General features: G+C 46.0%; 1 protein-coding gene across 1 annotated transcript in view; it reads right to left on the minus strand.

Annotated features, from left to right (window-relative positions):
- The window catches only part of p4hb (prolyl 4-hydroxylase, beta polypeptide), a 33695-nt gene extending 22374 nt beyond the window's left edge, over window positions 1-11321 (minus strand). Inside the window, exons 1-2 of the mRNA XM_068058449.1 lie at window positions 11009-11321; window positions 2926-3132 (exon numbers count right to left, since the gene is read on the minus strand). Of these exons, the coding sequence (XP_067914550.1) occupies window positions 2926-3132; window positions 11009-11147 (346 nt within the window). The 5' untranslated portion in view covers window positions 11148-11321. The remainder of the gene's footprint in view (window positions 1-2925; window positions 3133-11008) is intronic.
- Between the last annotated feature and the right edge of the window lie 11340 nt (window positions 11322-22661).

The raw sequence follows: 22661 nt of genomic DNA on the forward strand, positions 1-22661 counted from the left end.
TTCAGCTCTTTTGTCCATGTTTGAACCAAGGCTGTAATGAGGTCAGGTGCTGAGTGGCCCTGGCAGAACCCAAACTGGGCATCACAGAGCAGGTTATTGCTAAGCAAGTGCTGCTTGATGGCACTGTTGATGACACCTTCCATCACTTTACTGATGATTGAGTAGACTGATGGGGTGGTAATTGGCCAGGTTGGACTTGTCCTGCTTTTTGTATACAGGACAGACCTGAGCAATTTTCCACATTGCTGGGTAGATGCCAGTGTTTCTATAGTACAGGACAGCAGAATTTGCTCGATCCTGAGATTTAAATTCTGCAATGGCATCTTGTGTTAAAAATTGAAAACCATTGAGAGTCTCTTACAAATACAAGCCCAAGGCAAGGCGCAGCTCTGCAAAACAGCAGCCTAGTTTTGGACAGTGGCTGTTAATTAAGAGTGAAGTGTTTATTGTTCTGGGTAAGATTCCTGAAGTTGCAATGGCCTTAGTGACTCCCAACTGTATAGTTAGAAACTGAAGTTAAACCTGGAACAGGTCAAGACCCAGTTTTTGTTTTTAAAAAAGCATTCAAAATAAAAATCTGGGTTTTTGCATTATCTAGTTACTGGATTCAAGAGATGTAGGTTCTGGGAATCAGCAACCAAAGAATCTAAATGCAACTTTAGACTATTGGAAGATTATCCATACTTTTTGGAGTCACCTTTAAAGTCCCCAATATTAGCCCATACCATCTACTCTTGCCAAGACTACTTTCTTGCAATCAGATAGGGGCAACAATTTTGTCAAACAGGTGCAGTCTCAATCTAGTTCAGTGATGAATAAAACACTCTACGTGTACCCATAATGTGACACTGAGATGGCAAGCGAAGCCACAAGTGGGAAGGAGATAATGTGCTCAGTTTGGTTAAGTAGATTATAGGGAATCACTTGGTGACTCAGCAAGTGATGAGATTCACATGGACGAGGAAGATCTCCAGAAAGGAGAAAATCATGGCCAGAAATACTGGTCAAGTGATTCAGACTGCTGAGGTTCACATGATTAAGCACCAGCCTAGGTCAGGATTGGGATCAGCTATGACGCCCCCCACCATCAAAATGTCACAAAGCCACTCACTGCCAAGGTTTATAACTGAATAATGCTTACTGGGTAAAGCACCAAATGTCAACCAGTAGCCATGGGAACCATACCCCAGCAAGGAGTCAATCCCTTCAGGAGAGGTGGTAAGCAAGTTTCTGCTGGTGCAATGCACAGGAGCATCAATTAGCTTCTGCCCCAAATAAAAAAAAACTGAAAATGCTGGAAATACTCAGCAGCTGAGGCAGCACCTGTGGAGAGAGAGACAGAGTTAACGTTTCAGGGCAGTGACCTTATGTCAGAACTGGTAACGTTAAAGATGTAATAGGTTTTAAACAACAGACAAGGGGGTGTGGGGGAGAGGGTGGGGAGAACAAAAGGGAAGGTCTCTGATAGATGAAAGGTAGGAGATTTGATTAACTGAAAGGAATGAATGGAACAAGGCAACAGGAGATATTAATAGGACAAGTAAAGATGGGTCTAAATATGGTGCAAATGGCAATAGCAGAATCACCAATCCATTACCACACAATAAATAGCACATGCATAGGTACAAGCAAAGGTCGAAAATGTCCCCCATTTACAACTTGCAAATTTAATCAATGAATCAATTCCTACTACAAAGGACTATCGACATTTTACTGCTGCAGTCTAATCAGTTTTATGACTGGGATCTGAATCAGAATTGTTCAGTAAGTTACCACAACCTTAATATAATTTGCAGTTAAATACAAGAGATATAGGCTTTCACCCAAAAAGCTTCCAACTTAAATAGAAAACCAAAAATTCCTTTGCTCAGTATAGATGTAAATTTCTACAAATATTATCGTCACTGATAAAACAATGAATGTTACCCAATGCAGAAGTGATACCAACTATTTTGCATCAAGTTTTGTAAGGTATGAAACCAAGACATTAATTTCACTTTCAGATAGTGACAGTAAATCTAAATGAAGCCCACAGCAATGAGATGGTATTTTCCCCATCCAGGACTAAATTTCTAACATGCCTCTGTCACATAGTGAAACAAAGCTTATTTATATTGAAAGATATATTCAGCTTCTAAAACAAACGTCTCATGAATGAAACCACAATAAAGAGTGATGTGGTCAAAAAATAAACTATTTTGAAATAGACCTTTAAAGTTTGCACTAGTATGATCCAATAACAAGATGAACGATAGGTCACTTTTTGGAATATAAATCAGAATACAGAACTCCCTTGGAACTTGAGCAAACTACTTTTGTTGATTCAAAGCTATGGGAGCTTTCATTTTTAAAAAACTTGTATGAATATTGCTGGCATTTATTGTCCATCCCTAGTTGCCCAAAGTGGTGGTGAGCAGCTTTCTTGAACCACTGTAGCGTGTGGCAAAGGTACTCCCACACAGAGGTGGGTAGGGCACTCCAGGATTTTGACCCAGTGATGATGCTTATCCACATTGACAAAACAGACCCAAGTTTAGCATATCACTTAAAGGACAGGATAGGGTGTTGAACAAAGACTAGACATATATCTGCAGTACAATTGCTATTTCAAGCAGAGAGCTGAAACAAAGTATAAGTGGCTTTTGAATTCTCACTAATGGCAGCAATAACACGACAGCAACGAATTAAAGTCAAAGCAAATTCAGTGTATTGTTCAAAGTGTAATTTCTGCTATACCATTCACCAGTTACAACACTGAACTACATACTAGGATGGCAAAGCCTAATTCTGGTAATTTAGTTGCACTAACAAAAAGTAGTTTGCTCAAGTTAAGCGTGGAAAATTAAAAGTTTATTTTTTTAATGAAAGTTACAGCCCAAGTTATTTATGCATTCACTGTGCTGTCGCAATAGGAATCTTTATTACCTGAATAGTCCTTGGGGCTGCTCTTATCCCCATTTTTAAAAAACTTAATGGTCGGGTATCCCCGAACTGAAAACATCTGTGCTAGGTCGGATTCCTCAGTGGCATCTACTTTTGCAAGTCTGATCTCTGAGCCTTCTTCTTTCAGCTTTGCAGCAGCTTTGGCATATTCAGGGGCAAGTGCCTTGCAGTGTCCACACCAGGGAGCATCTGTAGGAAGAATACATCACGTCAGATCAAAACTAGCAAATGTGCAATAGGGTCAGTATTTCAGGACAAAGCTGAAAGGTTCCCCAATTTTCTCGCACTGCATTTACAACATATTCCCCCACCTCAAGATTTTCAATCCAGCCAAATATTGAGGAAAGCACAGAAATTTATCATTTGCTCAAACATTTATGCTAAAAATATGACATTTTAAATTAACCTTTTTCATATTCAAGCCAACAATGGGATAGATACTGTCAATAGATTGACTTTGATCATTTTATTGGGATGTGCATTGAAAGTTAGTTTTCAGATTCAAACAGTTTTAGGTATGGGAAAGATTTCACTGAAATGGTAAAATTTACACTATACAGTAACTGTACTAGGGTAGGACATGTTGAACTTTTAAGCAGCCTCGAATGGTGTGATACAGTGCATTACTAGGCTGGCGTGCAATATAGAACAGCAAGACAAGTGGGCACTCAGACTAGGTGCATAGCCTTATAGTACAACAATACCCAACAGCACCTGCAACTCACTCCCTTAACAAGGTGGTAGCAGGTTCCTGGGACAGGGCTTTCCCCTCAGACCACCAGCAGGACAGGAAGAAATGTGGTTCAGGCAGACAGAACTTCAGCCCCTCAAAGGTCACCAAGTCCTCTGGCAAAGCAGTTACAACTCTTCCTCACTGTCTCGCTCTCCTCTCCCCATAGGAACTGGCATAAACCCAAGACATGCTCAACAGCATTAATGACAAAAGGAGAAACTACATCTGTACTGCAGTTTCTACTTTGGGTCATGTCATTACCAAATTCAGTGTGGGCACAAATGGGGCAGATTTGGCACAAGCAAAAGCCAGGGAATAGCACAAGAAATTTGGAACTTCAGTGGTTTACCAATGGAATAGAGTGAAAAACGGAGAAAATTCAATGGCAATTCCCATTGAATCATGTGACTTGACTGCCTCAAACAAACACTCAAAACTATAGCAGCTGAAGGCAAAGCAATGTCTTCAGTCAATGCAGCCATCCCACAAGAACCTCTCCAATAAGCAGCCCACTGCATCTCACACTGCAGTGGCAGCAAATCACATTACTACATGAACAGCATTGCATACATTCTTCCTGATCCAGCACTAACTACTGGGAAACCCAAGTACAGCTCAACCACTTTAAATTCAGCTCACTCCAACTGACAGCAAGCAGCACAGGAATAAAATGTTACAGAAGAAAAAACTTAAGTCACAGTAACCTATCACTCAAACATCTACTGCAGTCAGTCATTTACTCACATCCTAAGTCACATGTTCTCTGACCAGCAATCTCAGCATCATTTTTATATGTGAATTAACTTCAACAGGCTAGTGCTGGGCAGATAACCTTGTAAAAACATTCCAATACCACACTGTAGGAAATCAATAAAAAGCCAAGAAATTAATGAGGCAGCCCACCAGTTAATGCATTAATCAATATATTGGGAACAAAGGTCCTTTGCTCAGCAATTGTGTGCAATTAGAGAAATGGTTGCGACCGTTTGCTAACAATTCTTGTCCTCTACATAGCAAAAGAAACAAACTTGAAAAAGCTGCAATAAAGATATTTAAGCTAACATAGAATTTCAACTAAAGATTAACATTAGGAACACTGACATTTTTAACCATGTCTCCAAGATGAGTTGGCTTTTTTTTGTTCAAGAACATGCTATTATTCTGCATCCCAGGTCTTGCCACCTGTAATTAACATGCTCATGCTGCTCAAACTAGCCAGTTGGCAAAACAAACTTCAGCAATAACACCCCACTCAAGCCCATAGATGCATCAGGTCTGCACTCCATCTCAAAAGCAGCACAGGGAAGGTCCTAGAGTGTAGTGCAGCAATGAATCTGCATGTCACCAACCTACTGCCATAATACAGCAAGGCATGCTACATTTTGGTTTACTCCTGGAAATCTAAACAAGGGTGAACAACTTCAATTGGTATCAGGATGGCTCCTTTAATAGAGTCAAGCTGCTGGGGTTTTAACTAACTGCCCACGACATGCTTCCATTCTCTAAACTGGGGGTCTACATTAGACATTCTTCCCGTCTTGTGGGGAGGAGGTGAAGACAGAATTTTAATAAGGAAAAATGTTAAAAATGGAAAGGGTGCAATCTGTTTAATTACTCAGACTGCTGTTGTTGTTCTAATATTCTTTTTATAAACCAGTGAAGACAAGGCTTCCTCAAACAGTTGACTGACTGCAACTGGCACATGCAGGTATTTCTTGGATCTAGTGAAGAAAGCAAAATTATACCTTTTGTGAATATTTATAGTTTATTAATATAGCCCATGGCCCCTTTAACAAAGAATCATTGAAATGCCTGCCTATCCATGACACTTTACAACACCAGTTTCCAGTTGAAGTTGAAATAAAATCATTGCATTCCAAATGCATTTAGTCCTGATTCCAGTCAATGCAGTGTTACAGATCAATAAAAGGCAAGTATTCTACATGCAACCTGACAGCACATTGCCCAGCCCAGGAGGCAACCTCTGGAACTAGACAATTAGATACCCTCCAGTGGGGGAAAGACACCTTCACACATCTCCTAACCACCCCCATGGTCCTGGAGCACAGGCAAGATCTGTAATTCAGCTTACAGAGGATAGCCCGCATGAACCTTAAAGTAGCACAGTTTACTATTGCCCCTATCGACGGGATCACTTGCAATTTAGCAGGGCCCAGCTGCTTTACATAACTCACCAACCCATCGAATAGTTAAAATGAGCAATTTGAATGTTAAGTATGTAATTATTAATGAGGCAGAGGCTGAGTAGGCACAAACCATGAGTTCAACACAACCACCCAGTCTAATCTCCACATCAGTGCTGTGGTTTAACACAAATATAGCTTATCCATAAAATTTGTCGAGGCACAAGTGTGGCACCACAAAGTGTATGATAGATCAATTTGGTTAATTCCAGATCATGGCACTCCAGGGTGTCTCACTCCACTTCAGATGCAATTTGCATATTTACATAGCATTTAAACATTTTCTGGTATGTACAACCAGAGAGGTTTTACATAATTACAACCTCACAATGTGTGATGGGTGGAGGGTCCTTAACAGTGGCCTTGCCCCTTTGAGATCTGTGGCAGCTACATCAAGCTTCACCATCCTTCAACATGTAGTCTGGGACCTTTGGAATGTGTCAGTCTGTGACACACTCATTGCACTGGAAGACCTACAAGTTTCAGGCAGACCAAAAAAAAAAAAGAGTATCTTTCACAGATTTAATGCCCTCCAGCATCAGTTGATGTTGGTTTCAGTTTGCATCCCTGGGAACAGCACGGAGTCCTGCATTAGAGCTGCGCGGGCTGAACCTCACCAAAAACCAGTGCATCTCTTACCGGACATTCTCCGCAAAGGTGCATTCCAGGAGGCGGGTGATGGTCTCTTCACCACCATAGCTGCCTCAAGGACAGTGCGCTGTGGGGCTGAGACTGTGGGTGTGTATGTAGGATCTGACAGGCAGGGTCCTATTCACCACTAGCCAAATGACATCTTGGTGCTGGTTTGAAAATTCTGGCAATGTGACCTCAATACTACTGACATCACCACACCATTGCGCGGAGGAACAGAGCCACAGGGACCCATAACCCCAATCCCTTTCCAATGACCGCAGCTGGAAAGTACGAGAGAATAAAATCATGAGCCACAGAATTATTCCCTAGCTTCATCCAGCAGCAAAACTCTGCACATTAAGAGGAAGAGCAGGAATTAAGGAAATGTCACTTTCTAGGTAAGATTTATTATTTTTTTTAAATTTCTGACCTATATTCTGCACCAATAGGTAAAGGATTTAAACAAAATGGATCCTGACTACTCGGAAGGAAATCAATTTGTCTTTGTAATAGCAAAGTCCTCCACAAAGTGACACCATCTCAAGCAAATAATCTCAGCACCAGAAAACGTCATCTTGATTTAAGTAAACCAATGAGATAAGTAGAATCATATCTATTGAAGATAAGCAGAACTACCTTTTATACAGATTACACCACTTACAGTTCAGGACTGATTTCAGGCAAAAATTATAGCCAGTGCCATTCTCCCACTCAGCACTGTCCAAATGCCAGGCTGAAACAAAGCCACTAAATCTGGCAACAGCCTCCAGACCCAGATGAAAGGTCTTAGCTGTTGAGGGACTAAGGAGCATTATTAATGCATTACTAGCTACAAGTGATGAGAAATGCTAATTTCCCAATTTCCAGCTGTTAATATGCCTTTTCATTATCTGAAGTCTCCCACTATCAGATTCAAATTTACATAGAATTACAATATATCAAGTGTAAAGCACAGAAACGGGCCATTTAGCCAGTGTTGATACTCCACACGAGCCTCCTCCCACACCATCAGCAGATCCCACGAATCATTTTTTTTTCACCCTTGTGTACTTGCTTCCACTTAAATGTATCTAAACTATTTGCTTCAGCCACTCCAAGACCCACATTCTAACCCCGCTCTAGAAGTTTCTCTTGAATTTCCTATTGGATTTAATAGTGATCATTTTTATGGCCCCTGGTTTTGGTCTCCCCACACAAGTGGAATCATTTCTAAGTCAACCCTATCACACCCTTTCATACCCCTCAAAGACCTCTATCAGGTCACATGTCAGCCCTTTCTTTTCTCAAAAGAGCCCCAAATCTGTTCCCTTTAGGAATAACCTCAGTTCTAGTATTATCCACATAAATCTTTTTTGTACCATCTCCTGTCCCTTAATATCCTTTTTATAAATTTTCAGCATTACTGGCTTTTAAACTAAGTGACTTGATTTGTAACTCCAGATATAATCCTTCCCAAGGTTTGAAGATTGCTTTTCTCACCCAGCTCTCCTCCCAGGGTAAACATTTGTCAACAGCAGGAGCTTCAACACATTCACTAGTGCAGCCTCGAGCAAGATATTACTACAAAGTTGATCATTTTGCTAGCATGTAGTCAGTACAGTTAAAAATTAACCCAGCACATCTAAATTATAAGCTTTGAAACCGGAGAGCAACATGTCTGGACTCCTTATACAAAACCTTACCTCATCCTATGATTTAAACATTTTACTAACAAATGTTTGCATTAGGTATGCAAGCCAAGTACACTTTGGTCTAAAGTGTATAGCCAAATCATTGCAACCAAGAATTTTCTCATGGAAAGGAGATATATGAATGTAGGACTTCTTCTCCCAGCTAGATTTCCCCTCCACAGGACACAAAACAGTGAACTATACAACAGACCAGTTTCATAGCAAGATATTAAGACAGCTTGGCAACATACAGAAGGCAAGATTTTACCACAGTTTTTGCAGAATTTCTTTTGGCTGGAGACACACAGGTAGATTGCTGGCTCTAGTCTATTTTAGATGTATTCCACCAGTTTAAAATATACTAAGGTACTTTTATTTAAAGATAAAATGACTTCCTGCTCAGTGTCTACTATGCTTTTTAAGTGTTACTTCCTTGTAACAAAGGATTTGCAAACCTGATTCAAGACTTGGATTGCATTTAACTTTGAATAGATTTAGTATAATGAGCTAAAATAATTGCCAGTCTGATGTACTGTAAACAGCTGCTGCCAAAAACATCCTAGACACAAAAACATTTCCCAGCTGCACTATGCATGCCAACCTTTTCCTGACAGCAATGGGTCACTAGCTGGCAGCAGCTGCCCCAATCCTCAAACAGCCTCTAACTGGCATATTAAAGCAGAGTTCCAAAACTGGCTGAAACATTGTTTTTTGGGGGGTGGGGGGAGGAAGGGAGAAAGAGAAATTGGGGTAAGTCTACCCTAGAGTAAATCACATGCACACTATGACTACACTAGGATGCTAAATAGTTTAGCCACATACAGCTTGCAAAGCTGATTTTTTTTTTTTAAAAACAAGTGTTAACAAATCGCAAGGGCGGCAAAGTGGCGCAGTGGTTAGCACCGCAGCCTCACAGCTCCAGAGACCCGGGTTCAATTCTAGGTACTGCCTGGGTGGAGTTTGCAAGTTCTCCCTGTGTCTGCATGGGTTTTCGCCGGGTGCTCCGGTTTCCTCCCACATGCCAAACACTTGCAGGTTGATAGGTAAATTGGCCATTGTAAATTGCCCCTAGTATAGGTAGGTGGTAGGGAAATATAGGGACAGGTGGGGATGCGGTAGGAATATGGAATTAGTGTAGGATTAGTATAAATGGGTGGTTGATGGTCGGCACAGACTCGGTGGGCCGAAGGGCCTGTTTCAGTGCTGTATCTCTAAATAAATATAAATAAATAAAATTACCCAATTTATCCCAATTACATATCTGAAGGCAGTTAAACAAAATTTAGGAATTTACTCTAAAGCCATCCCTTAAACAGGGTCTTGTAAGACTACAATGAAGGGATCTTCCTATTCTATTAATTCCCCGCAGTACAATTTTGAAGTTCAGGACCCGGGTTCAATTCTGGGTACTGCCTGTGCGGAGTTTGCAAGTTCTCCCTGTGACCGCGTGGGTTTTCACCGGGTACTCCGGTTTCGTCCCACAGCCAGAGACTTGCAGGTGATAGGTAAATTGGCCGTTGTAAATTGCCCCTAGTGTAGGTAGGTGGTAGGGAATATGGGATTACTGTAGGGTTAGTATAAATGGGAGGTTGTTGGTCGGCACAGACTCGGTGGGCTGAAGGGCCTGTTTCAGTGCTGTACCTGAAAAAAAAAAATCAGCATTCACTACCGATGCTCGCTCCACTTTCGAAGTAAAGGCATTAGTGTTTGCTTGAAAAAATCACGTGTCATTCTTGTTGGCCTTTTTCTTTGGAAAAGGAGGGGGCGTTAGCCTAACGTTCAAATAACCCGTTGGAAGCACAGCCGAACAGGACACTCCCTCTCCAGTCCACCATGCAATCTGGGGTTTGGGAAGCAGAGCCACTCTCCCACCCACTGGCTCTCGTACACGTCAACTTAAAGTGCTGCAGAAAACCCTCCTCTTCACTTTTATGCGGGTCGCTAGTGGCTGTCAGGAGCTGTCAATTAGTCCCATCCCTCCAGGTTACATCAACCCTGCGGTTTCTCCTGCTCGAGTACGTGGACTTTATACACGTACAACTTTTAAGGCCTTGCCGCCTTCAACAAGTGTCCTGGCTTTTATCCACTGACCTGAAACATGAACGGTTTCTGTCTCCACAATTGGTGTCTGACCTGCTGGAAGCATTTTGTGTTTTGAAACTCAGATTCGCAGCAATTTATTTCCTAAATTAAGTTCGGTTTCTCTTGCTGTTTGCTCCCTGTACAATGCAAAACTTGCAAAGCCTCTCACATGGAACCACTTTCTCTTCTCAGCAAAGTGAAAGGCACTAAGATACTGTCAGAAAGATGGCGAGTGCAAAACAAATTAAAGTTTTTTTAAAAAAAAAACAGAAGCCACAAGTGCACACAGTCAGTGAAGTTGTAGTAATTTCATAAACATTCGGCGGGCTTCCTGGACCGAAGAGAGAGAAAAGGTTAGGAGAGGGTCGGACGGTGCAATCTGCAACTGGGGGATTTAAAGGAAACCCACAGCGCCGACCAGAAACACACAGACAAAACTATCAAGTGTAAGGAGCAAACAAGTCCAGAGCCGGGCAGGGAAACCCCCACCCCCACCCCACCCCCGGGGGACAGGGACAACGGCCCTCTCCATCCATCCGCCCGGGGGGAGGGAAGAGAAGAGAAAGAGACCGGGTAAAGGGGGCAAATCCTGCACCCTCCCATCACTATAAGCCTCCAGTTGCTTTATGGGGACAGTAATGGGCGAAGTGAGATTAACGGGTCAATGGTGGGATATTAAACCGGATTATTGTTGTTACTGCCCTGGTTAATGTCCTGGTTAGAACCCCCCCCCCCTCACTCACAGAACTCGACGAGCAGGTGTCGGTATTTCTCAAGCGCCTCCTCGAAGTTGTCTTTCTTCAGCACCAACACCTCATCCTCCTCGGCGATATCGGCGGCCAAGGCCAAGGCGGCCAGGCTGAGCAGGCGGACAGGCCACATCCTGGGCGGCGGCTACTTGACGGTTATTCTCGCTGGCTGGGAGGCTGGGGCTCGGGACGGAGGCCTGGAGCCGGGGTCTGTGTGTCTGGCGGGGCCGGGACTTTGCCTCAGGTTTGCGGGAACGTGGCACTCAGAGAGCAGGCGGAGCGGAGAGGGAGCAGCGCGACTGCGCAGGCGCTTAAATGCCCGCGGAGCGGCTCGTGGAGCGATCTGAGTGGCCGGAGCCTGGCGCCGGAAGTGCAACGGGGGGCCGCTTCCGGGTCAACGGTCAAGTCCTGTTGCCAGCATCAATCATGGCTGCCGCCTTGGCCTGTTTCAATGTCCAGCCCAGATAGAGACTGGCCGACACCAAACCCCATAAGAAATAGGAGCAGGAGTAGGCTATTCAGCCCCTCAAGCCTGCCCCTGCCAGTTCTCAACTTCTCTTTTGGGGCTGCTCTGCATAGCCCGAGATTTCAAAAATCTACCTCCTCCTTAAATACATTTAGTGACCTAACCTCCACAACTCTCTGAGGCAGAGAATTCCAGAGGATCACCACCCTCTGAGAGAAGAAATTCCTTCGCATCACAGTTTTAAATGTGTGCCCCCTTATTCTATAACTATTCTATAACTGGGGCGGCGCAGTGGTTAGCACCGCAGCCTCACAGCTCCAGGGACCCGGGTTCGATTCTGGGTACTGCCTGTGCGGAGTTTGCAAGTTCTCCCTGTGTCTGCGTGGGTTTCCTCCGGGTGCTCGGGTTTCCTCCCACATGCCAAAGACTTGCAGGTTGATAGGTTAATTGGCCATTATAAATTGCCCCTAGTATAGGTAGGTGGTAGGGAAATATATAGGGACAGGTGGGGATGTGATAGGAATATGGGATTAGTGTAGGATTAGTATAAATGGGTGGTTGATGGTCGGCACAGACTTGGTGGGCCGAAGGGCCTGTTTCAGTGCTGTATCTCTAAACTAAACTAAACTATGTTGTTTCACACTAAACTACACTTTTTGGGATTTTCTTCTCCCTGCTGCTTTCACATGCGTTCAAGCCCTCTGAAGAAGGAATTTTCCTCCACACAAGATCAGGGGGCAGGTTGTTCAACCATGCCCATCTAAGAGCGAAGTCCAAAGTACGGAAAGTCCTCATCAGGGAACTCCTCTTTGCTGACGATGCTGCTTTAACATCTCACACTGAAGAGTGCCTGCAGAGTCTCATCGACAGGTTTGCGGCTGCCTGCAATGAATTTGGCCTAACCATCAGCCTCAACAAAACGAACATCATGGGGCAGGACGTCAGAAATGCTCCATCCATCAATATTGGCGACCACGCTCTGGAAGTGGTTCAAGAGTTCACCTACCTAGGCTCAACTATCACCAGTAACCTGTCTCTAGATGCAGAAATCAACAAGCGCATGGGAAAGGCTTCCACTGCTATGTCCAGACTGGCCAAGAGAGTGTGGGAAAATGGCGCACTGACACGGAACACAAAAGTCCGAGTGTATCAAGCCTGTGTCCTCAGTACCTTGCTCAGTACCAGGCAGCGAGGCCTGGACAACGTATGTCAGCCAAGAGCGACGTCTCAATTCATTCCATCTTCGCTGCCTCCGGAGAATACTTGGCATCAGGTGGCAGGACCGTATCTCCAACACAGAAGTCCTCGAGGCGGCCAACATCCCCAGCTTATACAAACTACTAAGTCAGCGGCGCTTGAGATGGCTTGGCCATGTCAGCCGCATGGAAGATGGCAGGATCCCCAAAGACACATTGTACAGCGAGCTCGCCACTGGTATCAGACCCACCAGCCGTCCATGTCTCCGCTTTAAAGACGTCTGCAAACGCGACATGAAGTCCTGTGACATTGATCACAAGTCGTGGGAATCGGGCGGGCAGCCATAAAGGCGGGGCTAAAGTGTGGCGAGTTGAAGAGACTTAGCAGTTGGCAGGAAAAAAGACAGAGGTGCAAGGGGAGAGCCAACTGTGTAACAGCCCCGACAAACAAATTTTTCTGCAGCACCTGTGGAAGAGCCTGTCACTCTAGAATTGGCCTTTATAGCCACTCCAGGCGCTGCTCCACACACCACTGACCACCTCCGGCCGCTTACCCATTGTCTCTCGCGCTAAGGAGGCCAAAGAGAATGTCCCCTAGTTTGATATTCCCCCACTAGTGGAATCATCTTCTCAGCATCTACCCTGTCGAGCCCCCTTAAAATCTTATGTTTCTATAAGATCACCTCTCATTCTTCTGAACTCCAATGAATAAAGGCCTAACCTGTTTAGCCGCTCTTGATAAGACAAACCCTTCATCCCAGGAATCAGCCTAGTGAACCTTTTCTGAACTGCCTCCAATGCTATTATATCCTTCTTTAAATACGGGGACCAAAACTGTACGCAGTACTCCAGGTGTGGCCTCACCAACACCCTGTACAGTTGTAACAGGACTTCCCTATTTTTAAACTCTAACCCCCTAGAAATAAAGGCCAAAATTCTATTTGCCTTCCTAATTACTTGCTGCACCTGCATGCTAACCTTTTGTGTTTCATGTACAAGAACACCCAGATCCCTCTGTACTGTGGTATTTTGTAGTCTTTCTCCATCTAGATAAGGGCGGCGCAGTGGTTTCCACCGCAGCCTCACAGCTCCAGCGACCCGGATTCAATTCTGGGTACTGCCTGTGTGGAGTTTGCAAGTTCTCCCTGTGTCTGCGTGGGTTTTCTCCGGGTGCTCCGGTTTCCTCCCACCACCAAAGACTTGCAGGTTGATAGGTAAATTGGCCATTATAAATTGCCCCTAGTATAGGTAGGTGGTAGGGAAATATAGGGACAGGTGGGGATGTGGTAGGAATATGGGATTAGTGTAGGATTAGTATAAATGGGTGGTTGATGGTCGGCACAGACTCGGTGGGCCGAAGGGCCTGTTTCAGTGCTGTATCTCTAAACTAAACTAAACTAAACTAAGATAATAATCTGCCTTTTTATTCTTCCTACCAAAGTGGATGACCTCACACTTTCCCACATTGAACACGATCTGCCAAATTTTTGCCCACTCACTTAACCTATCTATATCCCTTTGCAGATTCTTTGTCTCCTCATCACAACATGCCTTCCCACCTATTTTTGTATCGTCAGCAAACTTGAATACACTACATTCTGTCCCTTCCTCTAAGTCATTAATATAGATAGTAAATAGCTGAGGCCCTAGGACTGATCCTTGTGGCACCCCACTAGTACGGCTTTCCAACCTGAAAAAGACCCATTGATCCCAACTCTCTGCCTTCTGTGTGTTAGCCAATCCTCAATCCATGCCAACACGTTAGCCAATACCCTGAGCTCCTATTTTGTGCAATAACCTTTTATGTGGCAACTTATTGAACACCTCCTGAAAATCCAAATACACGACATGTTATTGGTTCCCCTTTATCCACTCTGCTTGTTATATCCTCAAAGAACTCTAACAAATGTGTCAAACATGATTTCCCTTTCATAAAACCATGTTGACTCTGTTTGATTATATTATGTTTTTCTGAATGTCCTGCTATTTCTTCCTTAATAATGGACTCTAGCATTTTCCCAATGACTGATGTTAAACTAAATGGTCTATAGTTTCCTGCTTTCTGTCTCCCTCCTTTCTCATATAGGGGCGTCACATTAGCGGTTTTCCAATCCGCTGGTACTCTACCGGAATCCAGTGAGTTTTGGTATATTATGACCAATGCCTCCACTATCTCTGCAGCTACTTCTTTGAAAACCCTTGGATTCAGGCCATCAGGTCCTGGCGACTTGTCTGCCTTTAGTCCCAACAGTTTGTCAAGCGCCTTTTCCCTTGTGATAGAGACTGTTACAAGTTCCTCCCTCCCGTTTACAGCTTGCTCATCTATTATTGTTGGGATGTTTATAGTGTCCTCCACTGTGAAGACTGATGCAAAATATTGGTTTAAATTATCTGCCATTTCCCTATTATTAATTCCCCATTCTCATCCTCTAAGGGTCCCACACTTAGCGACTCTTCCTTTTTATATCCCCATAGAAGCTCTTACTGTTCATTTTTATATTTCTTGCCAATTTACTCTCAATCAGTTTTCTCCCTCTTTATTAGTTTTTTAGTCACCCACTGCTGGTTTCTAAAAACATTCCAATCCTCTGGCCTACCGCTCATTTTCGCCACATTGTACGCCTTTGTTTTTGATTTGATACTCTCCTTAACATCCTTTGTTATCCACGGGTGGTTCATCGTTCTCTTCGAGTCCTTCCTTCTGAGCGGAATAAATGTTTGCTGAGTGTTATGAAATATCTGCTTAAAAGTCTGCCACTGCTCATCTACTGATTTCCCCTGTAGTCTATCTTCCCAGCCCGCGTTAGACAACTCTTTCTTCATACCTCTGTAATTGCCCTTGTTTAAGTTGAAGACATTGGTTTGAGACCCGAGTTGCTCACCCTCAAACTGAATTTGAAATTCTACCATGTTATGATCGCTTCCCCCTAAAGGATCCTTAACGATGAGATCTCTTATTAATCTTACCTCATTACACAATACCAAATCTAAAATAACCTGTTCCTGGGTAGGTTCTGCAACGTATTGCTCGAAGTAACAATCCCTGAGGCACTCTACAAATTCGTCTTCCTTGCTACCCTTGCCAATTTGATTTGTCCAGTCTATATGCAGATTAAAATCAGAGAGAGAGACTCCGCTACAGCAAACCCCAGACAGAGAATCCCCTACACCAAACCCCATAGAGAGAGAGAGACTCCCCTAAACCAAACCCCATAGAGAGAGAGAGACTCCCCTACACCAAACCCCAGACAGAGAGAGAGACTCACCCCTACACCAAACCCCAGACAGAGAGACTCCCCTACACCAAACCCCATAGAGAGAGAGAGACTCCCCTAAACCAAACCCCATAGAGAGAGAGAGACTCCCCTACACCAAACCTCATAGAGAGAGACTCCCCTACACCAAACCCCATAGAGAGAGAGAGACTCACCTACACCAAACCCCAGACAGAGAGAGAGAGACCCCTACACCAAACCCCAGACAGAGAGAGAGACTCCCCTACACCAAACCCCATAGAGAGAGAGAGACTCACCCCTACACCAAACCCAATAGAGAGAGAGAGACTCCCCTACACCAAACCTCATAGAGAGAGACTCCCCTACATCAAACCCCATAGAGAGAGAGAGACTCACCTACACCAAACCCCATAGAGAGACTCACCTACACCAAACACCAAAGAGAGAGATTCCCCTACACCAAACGCCATAGAGAGAGAGAGACTCCCCAACACCAAACCCCATAGAGAGAGAGAGACTCCCCTACACCAAACCACATAGAGAGAGAGAGACTCCCCTACACCAAACCCCATAGAGAGAGACTCCCCTACACCAAACCACATAGAGAGAGAGAGACTCCCCTACACCAAACCCCATAGAGAGAGACTCCCCTACACCAAACCACATAGAGAGAGAGAGACTCACCTACACCAAACCCCATGGAGAGAGACTCCCCTACACCAAACCCCATAGAGAGAGAGAGACTCCCCTACACCAAACCCCAGACAGAGAGAGACTCCCCTACACCAAATCCCAGACAGAGAGAGAGACTCCCCTGCACCAAACCCCAGACAGAGAGAGACTCCCCGACACCAAACCCACGCCATAGGGAGACTTCCCTACACCAAACCCCATAGAGAGAAAAAGACTCCCCTACACCAAACTACATGGAGAGAAAGAAACTCCCCGACACCAAATCCCATAGAGGGAGAGAGCGAGGGACACCCTTACTCCAAACACCATGGAGAGAAAGAGACACCCCTACTCCAAACCCCATCGAGAGAAAGACTCCCCTACTCCAAACCCCATCGAGAGAAAGACTCCCCTACACCAAACCCCATAGCGAGAGAGACTCCCCTACACCAAACCCCATAGAGAGAGAGACTCCCCTACACCAAATCCCATAGAGAGAGAGACTCCCCTACACCAAACTCCATAGGGAGAGACAGCGAGAGACTCCCCTACACCAAGCCCCATAGAGAGACAGACTCCCCTACACCAAACCCCATCGAGAGAAAGACTCCCCGACACCAAACCCCATAGAGAGAGAGAGCGAGAGACTCCCCTACACCAAACCCCATAGAGAGAGAGAGACTCCCCTACACCAAACCCCATAGGGAGAGACTCCCCTACACCAAGCCCCATAGAGAGACAGACTCCCCTACTCCAAATCCCATAGAGAGAGAGAGACTCCCCTGCACCAAATCCCATAGAGAGAGAGAGCAAGAGACACCCCTACTCCAAACACCATGGAGAGAGAGACTCCCCTACATCAAACCCCATAGAGAGAGAGAGACTCCCCGACACCAAATCCCATAGGGAGACAGACTCCCCTACACCAACCCCCAGAGAGAGAGAGACTCCCCTACACCAAGCCCCATAGAGAGACAGACTCCCCTACACCAAACCCCATAGAGAGACAGACTCCCCTACATCAAACCCCATAGAGAGAGAGAGACTCCCCTACACCAAATCCCATAGAGAGAGAGAGTGAGATACACCCCTACTCCAAACACCATAGAGAGAGAAAGACTCCCCTACCCCAAACCCCATAGGGAGAGACAGCGAGAGACTCCCCTACACCAAGCCCCATAGAGAGACAGACTCCCCTATACCAAACCCCATAGAGAGAGAGACTCCCTGCACCAAATCCCATAGAGAGAGAGAGCGAGATACACCCCTACTCCAAACACCATAGAGAGAGAAAGACTCCCCTACCCCAAACCCCATAGAGAGAGAGAGACCCCCCTACACCAAACCCCATAGAGAGAGAGAGACCCCCCTACACCAAACCCCATAGAGAGAGAAACTCCCCTACACCAAACATCAGACAGAGAGAGACTCCCCTACACCAAACCCCATGGAGAGAGAGATTCCCCTAAACCAAACCCTACACACACAGAGAAACGCCCCTACACCAAACCCCAAAGAGAGAGACTTCTCCACACCAAATGCCATACAGAGAGCAACTCACCTTTCTCAAACCCCATCAAGAGAGAGAGAAAGACTCACCTACACCAAAACCCATAAAGAGAGAAAGAGACTCCCCTACACCAAACCCCGTAGAGAGAGAGAGCAAAAGACTCCCTTACTCCAAACCCCCTAGAGAGGGAGAGACTTCCGAACACTAAACCCCATAGAGAGAGACTCGACTACATCAAACCCTTCGAGAGAGAGAGAGACTCCCCTACACCAAACCCTTCGAGAGAGAGAGAGACTCCCCAACACCAAACCCACGCCATAGGGAGACTCCCCTATACCAAACCCCATAGAGAGAAAGACTCCCCTACACCAAACCCCATAGAGAGAGAGAGCGAGGACACCCCTACTCCAAACACCTTGGAGAGAGAGAGACACCCCTACTCCAAACCCCATAGAGAGAAAGACTCCCCTACAGCAAACCCCATAGAGAGAGAGACTCCCCTACACCAAATCCCATAGAGAGAGCGAGAGACACCCCTACTCCAAACCCCATGGAGAGAGAGAGAGTGAGAGAGACCCTTACTCCAAAACCCATAGAGAGAAAGACTGCCCTACACCAAATCCCATAGAGAGAAAGACTCCCCTACACCAAATCCCATAGAGAGAGAGACTCCCCTACACCAAACCCAATAGAGAGAAAAACTCCCCTACACCAAACAGCAGACAGAGAGACACTCCCCTACACCAAACCCCATAGAGAGAGACTCCCCTACACCAAAACCCATAGAGAGAGAGACTCCCCTACACCAAACCCCATAGAGAGAGACACTCCCCTACACCAAACCCCAGAGAGAGAGACTCTCCTACACCAAACCCAATAGAGAAAAAAAAAACCCTACACCAAACACCAAACAGAGAGAGACTCCCCTACACCAAACCCATAGAGAGAGAGAGAGACTCCCCTACACCAAACCCCAAAGAGAGAGACTTCTCCACACCAAATCCCATACAGAGAGCAACTCACCTTTCTCAAACCCCATCAAGAGAGAGTGAAAGACTCACCTACACCAAAACCCATAAAGAGAGAAAGAGACTCCCCTACACCAAACCCTGTCGAGAGAGAGAGCAAAAGACTCCCTTACTCCAAACCCCCTAGAGAGAGAGACTTCACGACATCAAACCCCATCAACAGAGTGCGAGAGAGGACTCCCCTACACCAAACCCTTCGAGAGAGAGAGAGAGACTCCCCAACACCAAACCCTTCGAGAAAGAGAGAGACTCCCCTACACCAAAACCATGCCATAGGGAGACTCCCCTACACCAAACCCCATAGAGAGAAAGACTCCCCTACACCAAATCCCATAGAGAGAGCGAGAGACACCCCTACTCCAAACACCATGGGGAGAGAGAGACACCCCTACTCCAAACCCCATAGAGAGAAAGACTCCCCTACTCCAAACCCCATAGAGAGAAAGACTCCCCTACACCAAACCCCATAGAGAGAAAGACTCCCCTACACCAAACCCCATAGAGAGAGAGAGAGACTCTCCTGCACCAAACCTCATAGTGCGAGAGAGTGAGAGACACCCTTACTCCAAACCCCATAGAGAGAGAAAGATTCCCCAACACCAAACCCCATAGAGAGAGAGGGAGACCCCCCTACACCAAACCCACTCCAATACAGCCTCTTGTATACTAGTCTGTCACATGACCCCTTTCCCTGTAGGGCTATCCAAATACAGCAAAATTGGCAGGTTTTCCCCAACCTCTATGGAGTGACTTTTATCTGCCATGCCTGTTACCATCACATCTATCATTTATGGAAAGAGGCCACATAAGGTCATAAGAAAGAGGAGCAGGAGTAGGCCATTCAGCCCCTCAGACCTGCTCTGCCACTCAATAAGATCATGGATGATCTGATTGAGGCCTTAACTCTACTTTCCTACTTGCACCCATAACCTTTGGCTCCCTTCTCGATCAAAAATCTGTCAAACACAGCCTTAAATATATTCAATGATCCAGCTCCACTGCTCACTGGGGAAGAGAATTCCAAAGTCTAACGGCCCACAGGGAGAAAAAATACCTCCTCATCTCTGTCTTAAATGGGAGACCCCTTATTTTAAAACTGTGCTCCCTAGTTCTAGCCATCCTCCCAGCATCCACCCTGTCAAGTCCCTTCAGAATCTATGCTTCAATAAGGTCACCTCTCATTCTTCTAAACTCAACAAGTATATTCCTAAAGCTTTCCTCATAAGACAACCCATTCATCCCAAGAATCCCCCAAGTGAACCTTCTCTGAACTGCTTCCAATGCAATTATATCCTTCCTTAAGTAAGATCAAAACTGTACATAGTAGTCCAGATTAAGTTTCACCACTGCCCTGTGCAGCTGTAGCTTCACTTTGCAACTTTTATATTCCATTCCCCTTGCAATAAAGGCCTTTTGCCTTCCCAATAAGGCCGGAGCAGATTTTGCATTCTTTTCTGGAGTCCCGACACTTCCCTCTGTCTCTCTCTCGCCCTCTGGACACTTTTGGAGATAAAGAACCTCTTGATGTTCTCCTTGATCACCTCCCACCAGTGAACAGGAAACTCAAAGAAGGGTTTCACGGTCCTCCAACCTTTGTAATCCCTTCTGAGTTCCTCAACATTCTCTGGGGTTAGCAGTGTAGCATTAAGCTTCCATGTCCCCCTGCCAACCCGCTGGTCATCCTGTACGTGACAGTCGGCCAGTAAGAGGAAATGGTCAGGGAAGAACACCGGCTTGGCATCGCTGGATCTGACCATGTCAGCACGGGACACAAACAGGAAGTCAATCCTGGAATGGGCAGACCCGTCCAATCTTGACAAGGTGTATCTACGCTTCGCTCCGTCTGCAGGTTTGCTGAAGACGTCGTGCAGCTTGGCATCTTTTACTGTTTCCATTAGGAATCTGGACGTAGCGTCCAGTTTGCTGTCGTCACTGCCGGATTGTCCAGCTGCATCGATGATGCAGTTGAAGTCACCACCTAGAATGATCGGCCTGGACGTCACCAGCAGCAGTGGGAGCTGCTGGAAGACGGTCAGCCACTCGCTGCATTGAACCGGGGCGTACACGTTGATCAACCGGAGCGGAGCATTGTTGTACATTACATCTGCTACGAGGAGGCGACCGCCCACCACCTCCTTAACTTCGGAGATGGTGAAGTTACCTCCCCGCAGCAGAATACCCAGGCCGGAGGAACGGCAATCATTACCCCCTGACCAGATCGATGGCCCGTGGGACCACCATCGCAACCATTGCCTGTAGGTGCTGAGGTGTGGTATCCCACACTCCTGCAGAAACAGCAGGTCGGCTTTGACCTTGGCGAGGTAGTCCAAGGTTGAAACACATTGTGTAGTGGATTTAATGCTACTCACGTTAATTGAAGCAATCTTTATACCCATTTTTAAGTTAGTTGTTGCTTCCCACACCAGTTGTCCTTGCTAGTCCCAGTCCTTCAGTATGTTCCTGCATACCCATAATGTACGCAAGCTGTTTCACATTCGTTGGGCTCAGAAACCCCTCCTGGTTTCTCATGGGGGGTTTGTTCCGCTGGGGTGACATCGGGGGGTGGGGGGGGGGGGGGGGTTCTTGTAGGCAGCAAGGCTTGGGCTGTCCTCTGCTGTTGGTGTCTTTCTCCTCTGTTCCTCCTTGATGATATCACTGCTCCCGGCCTCCCGGAGCTGGAGTGCGCCCGACGCTTCTTTGTTCTCGGTATCCCGAAGCTGGGATGCGCTAGGCAGGTCACTAGGTTCGGCGCTTTGGGTTTGGGGCGCGCTGGGCCCATCACAGCTTCCAGTTCCCTGGAGCTGGGGGGCTTTATCTTCCAGCTCCTTTGAGTTCTGTCACTTCTTTTGCAGGTGCCATCGTTCCGACCCTTCCTCGTCCAGTGAGGAGGAGCTGCCGTAGTCTGTCTCAGACGGTAGCCTCCTCTTGCCACTGGTTTGGGTGGTGGCCTGTTCCTTTTTTGGAGGATTTTTCTTTGAGGTTTTCCTTTGTACTACTTGCCACTGACCAGTATGTCCATCTGCTGCCTCCTCCTCCATTGATTCTGTCTGTAGAGGAGGGGTTTCTGGGCACTGGGTAGGTGTTGAGTCGCTGGTTGCAGCTGCCTCCCCTTTCTTCTCCTTCTCAGGTAGACGTCTCGCTGCAGAGAGGGTTGCTTGTCTGCTTCCCAGCACCAGACGCATTCACTGTTCCTTCTCCCGGCCTTTCCTAGGACCTTGCCACCTGAGCATAACTGAGGCAGCGTTTGGGGCAGATTTTGTAAAGGCGGCCTGCCTCACCACACAGGTTGCAGCACTAACTCTGCTTACAGTCCTTGGTCTGATGGCCTTCCTTCTTGCAGTTCTCGCAGACGACTGTGCTGCAGTTAGCTGCCACGTGACCAGACTTGCCACAGGTGCGACAAACTCTGGGCTGCCCCGCATAGACCAAGAAGCCTCAACTTCCCCTGATAGCGAAGCTGGAGGGAGGATGGTTGATGGCTCCATTGGCATCAACCTTCAAGGTCACCTTAACCTGCCGCTTGCTGGTTCAAATCCCAA

This window comes from Heterodontus francisci, chromosome 26 (genome assembly GCF_036365525.1).
Source record: "Heterodontus francisci isolate sHetFra1 chromosome 26, sHetFra1.hap1, whole genome shotgun sequence".
NCBI lineage: Eukaryota > Metazoa > Chordata > Chondrichthyes > Heterodontiformes > Heterodontidae > Heterodontus > Heterodontus francisci.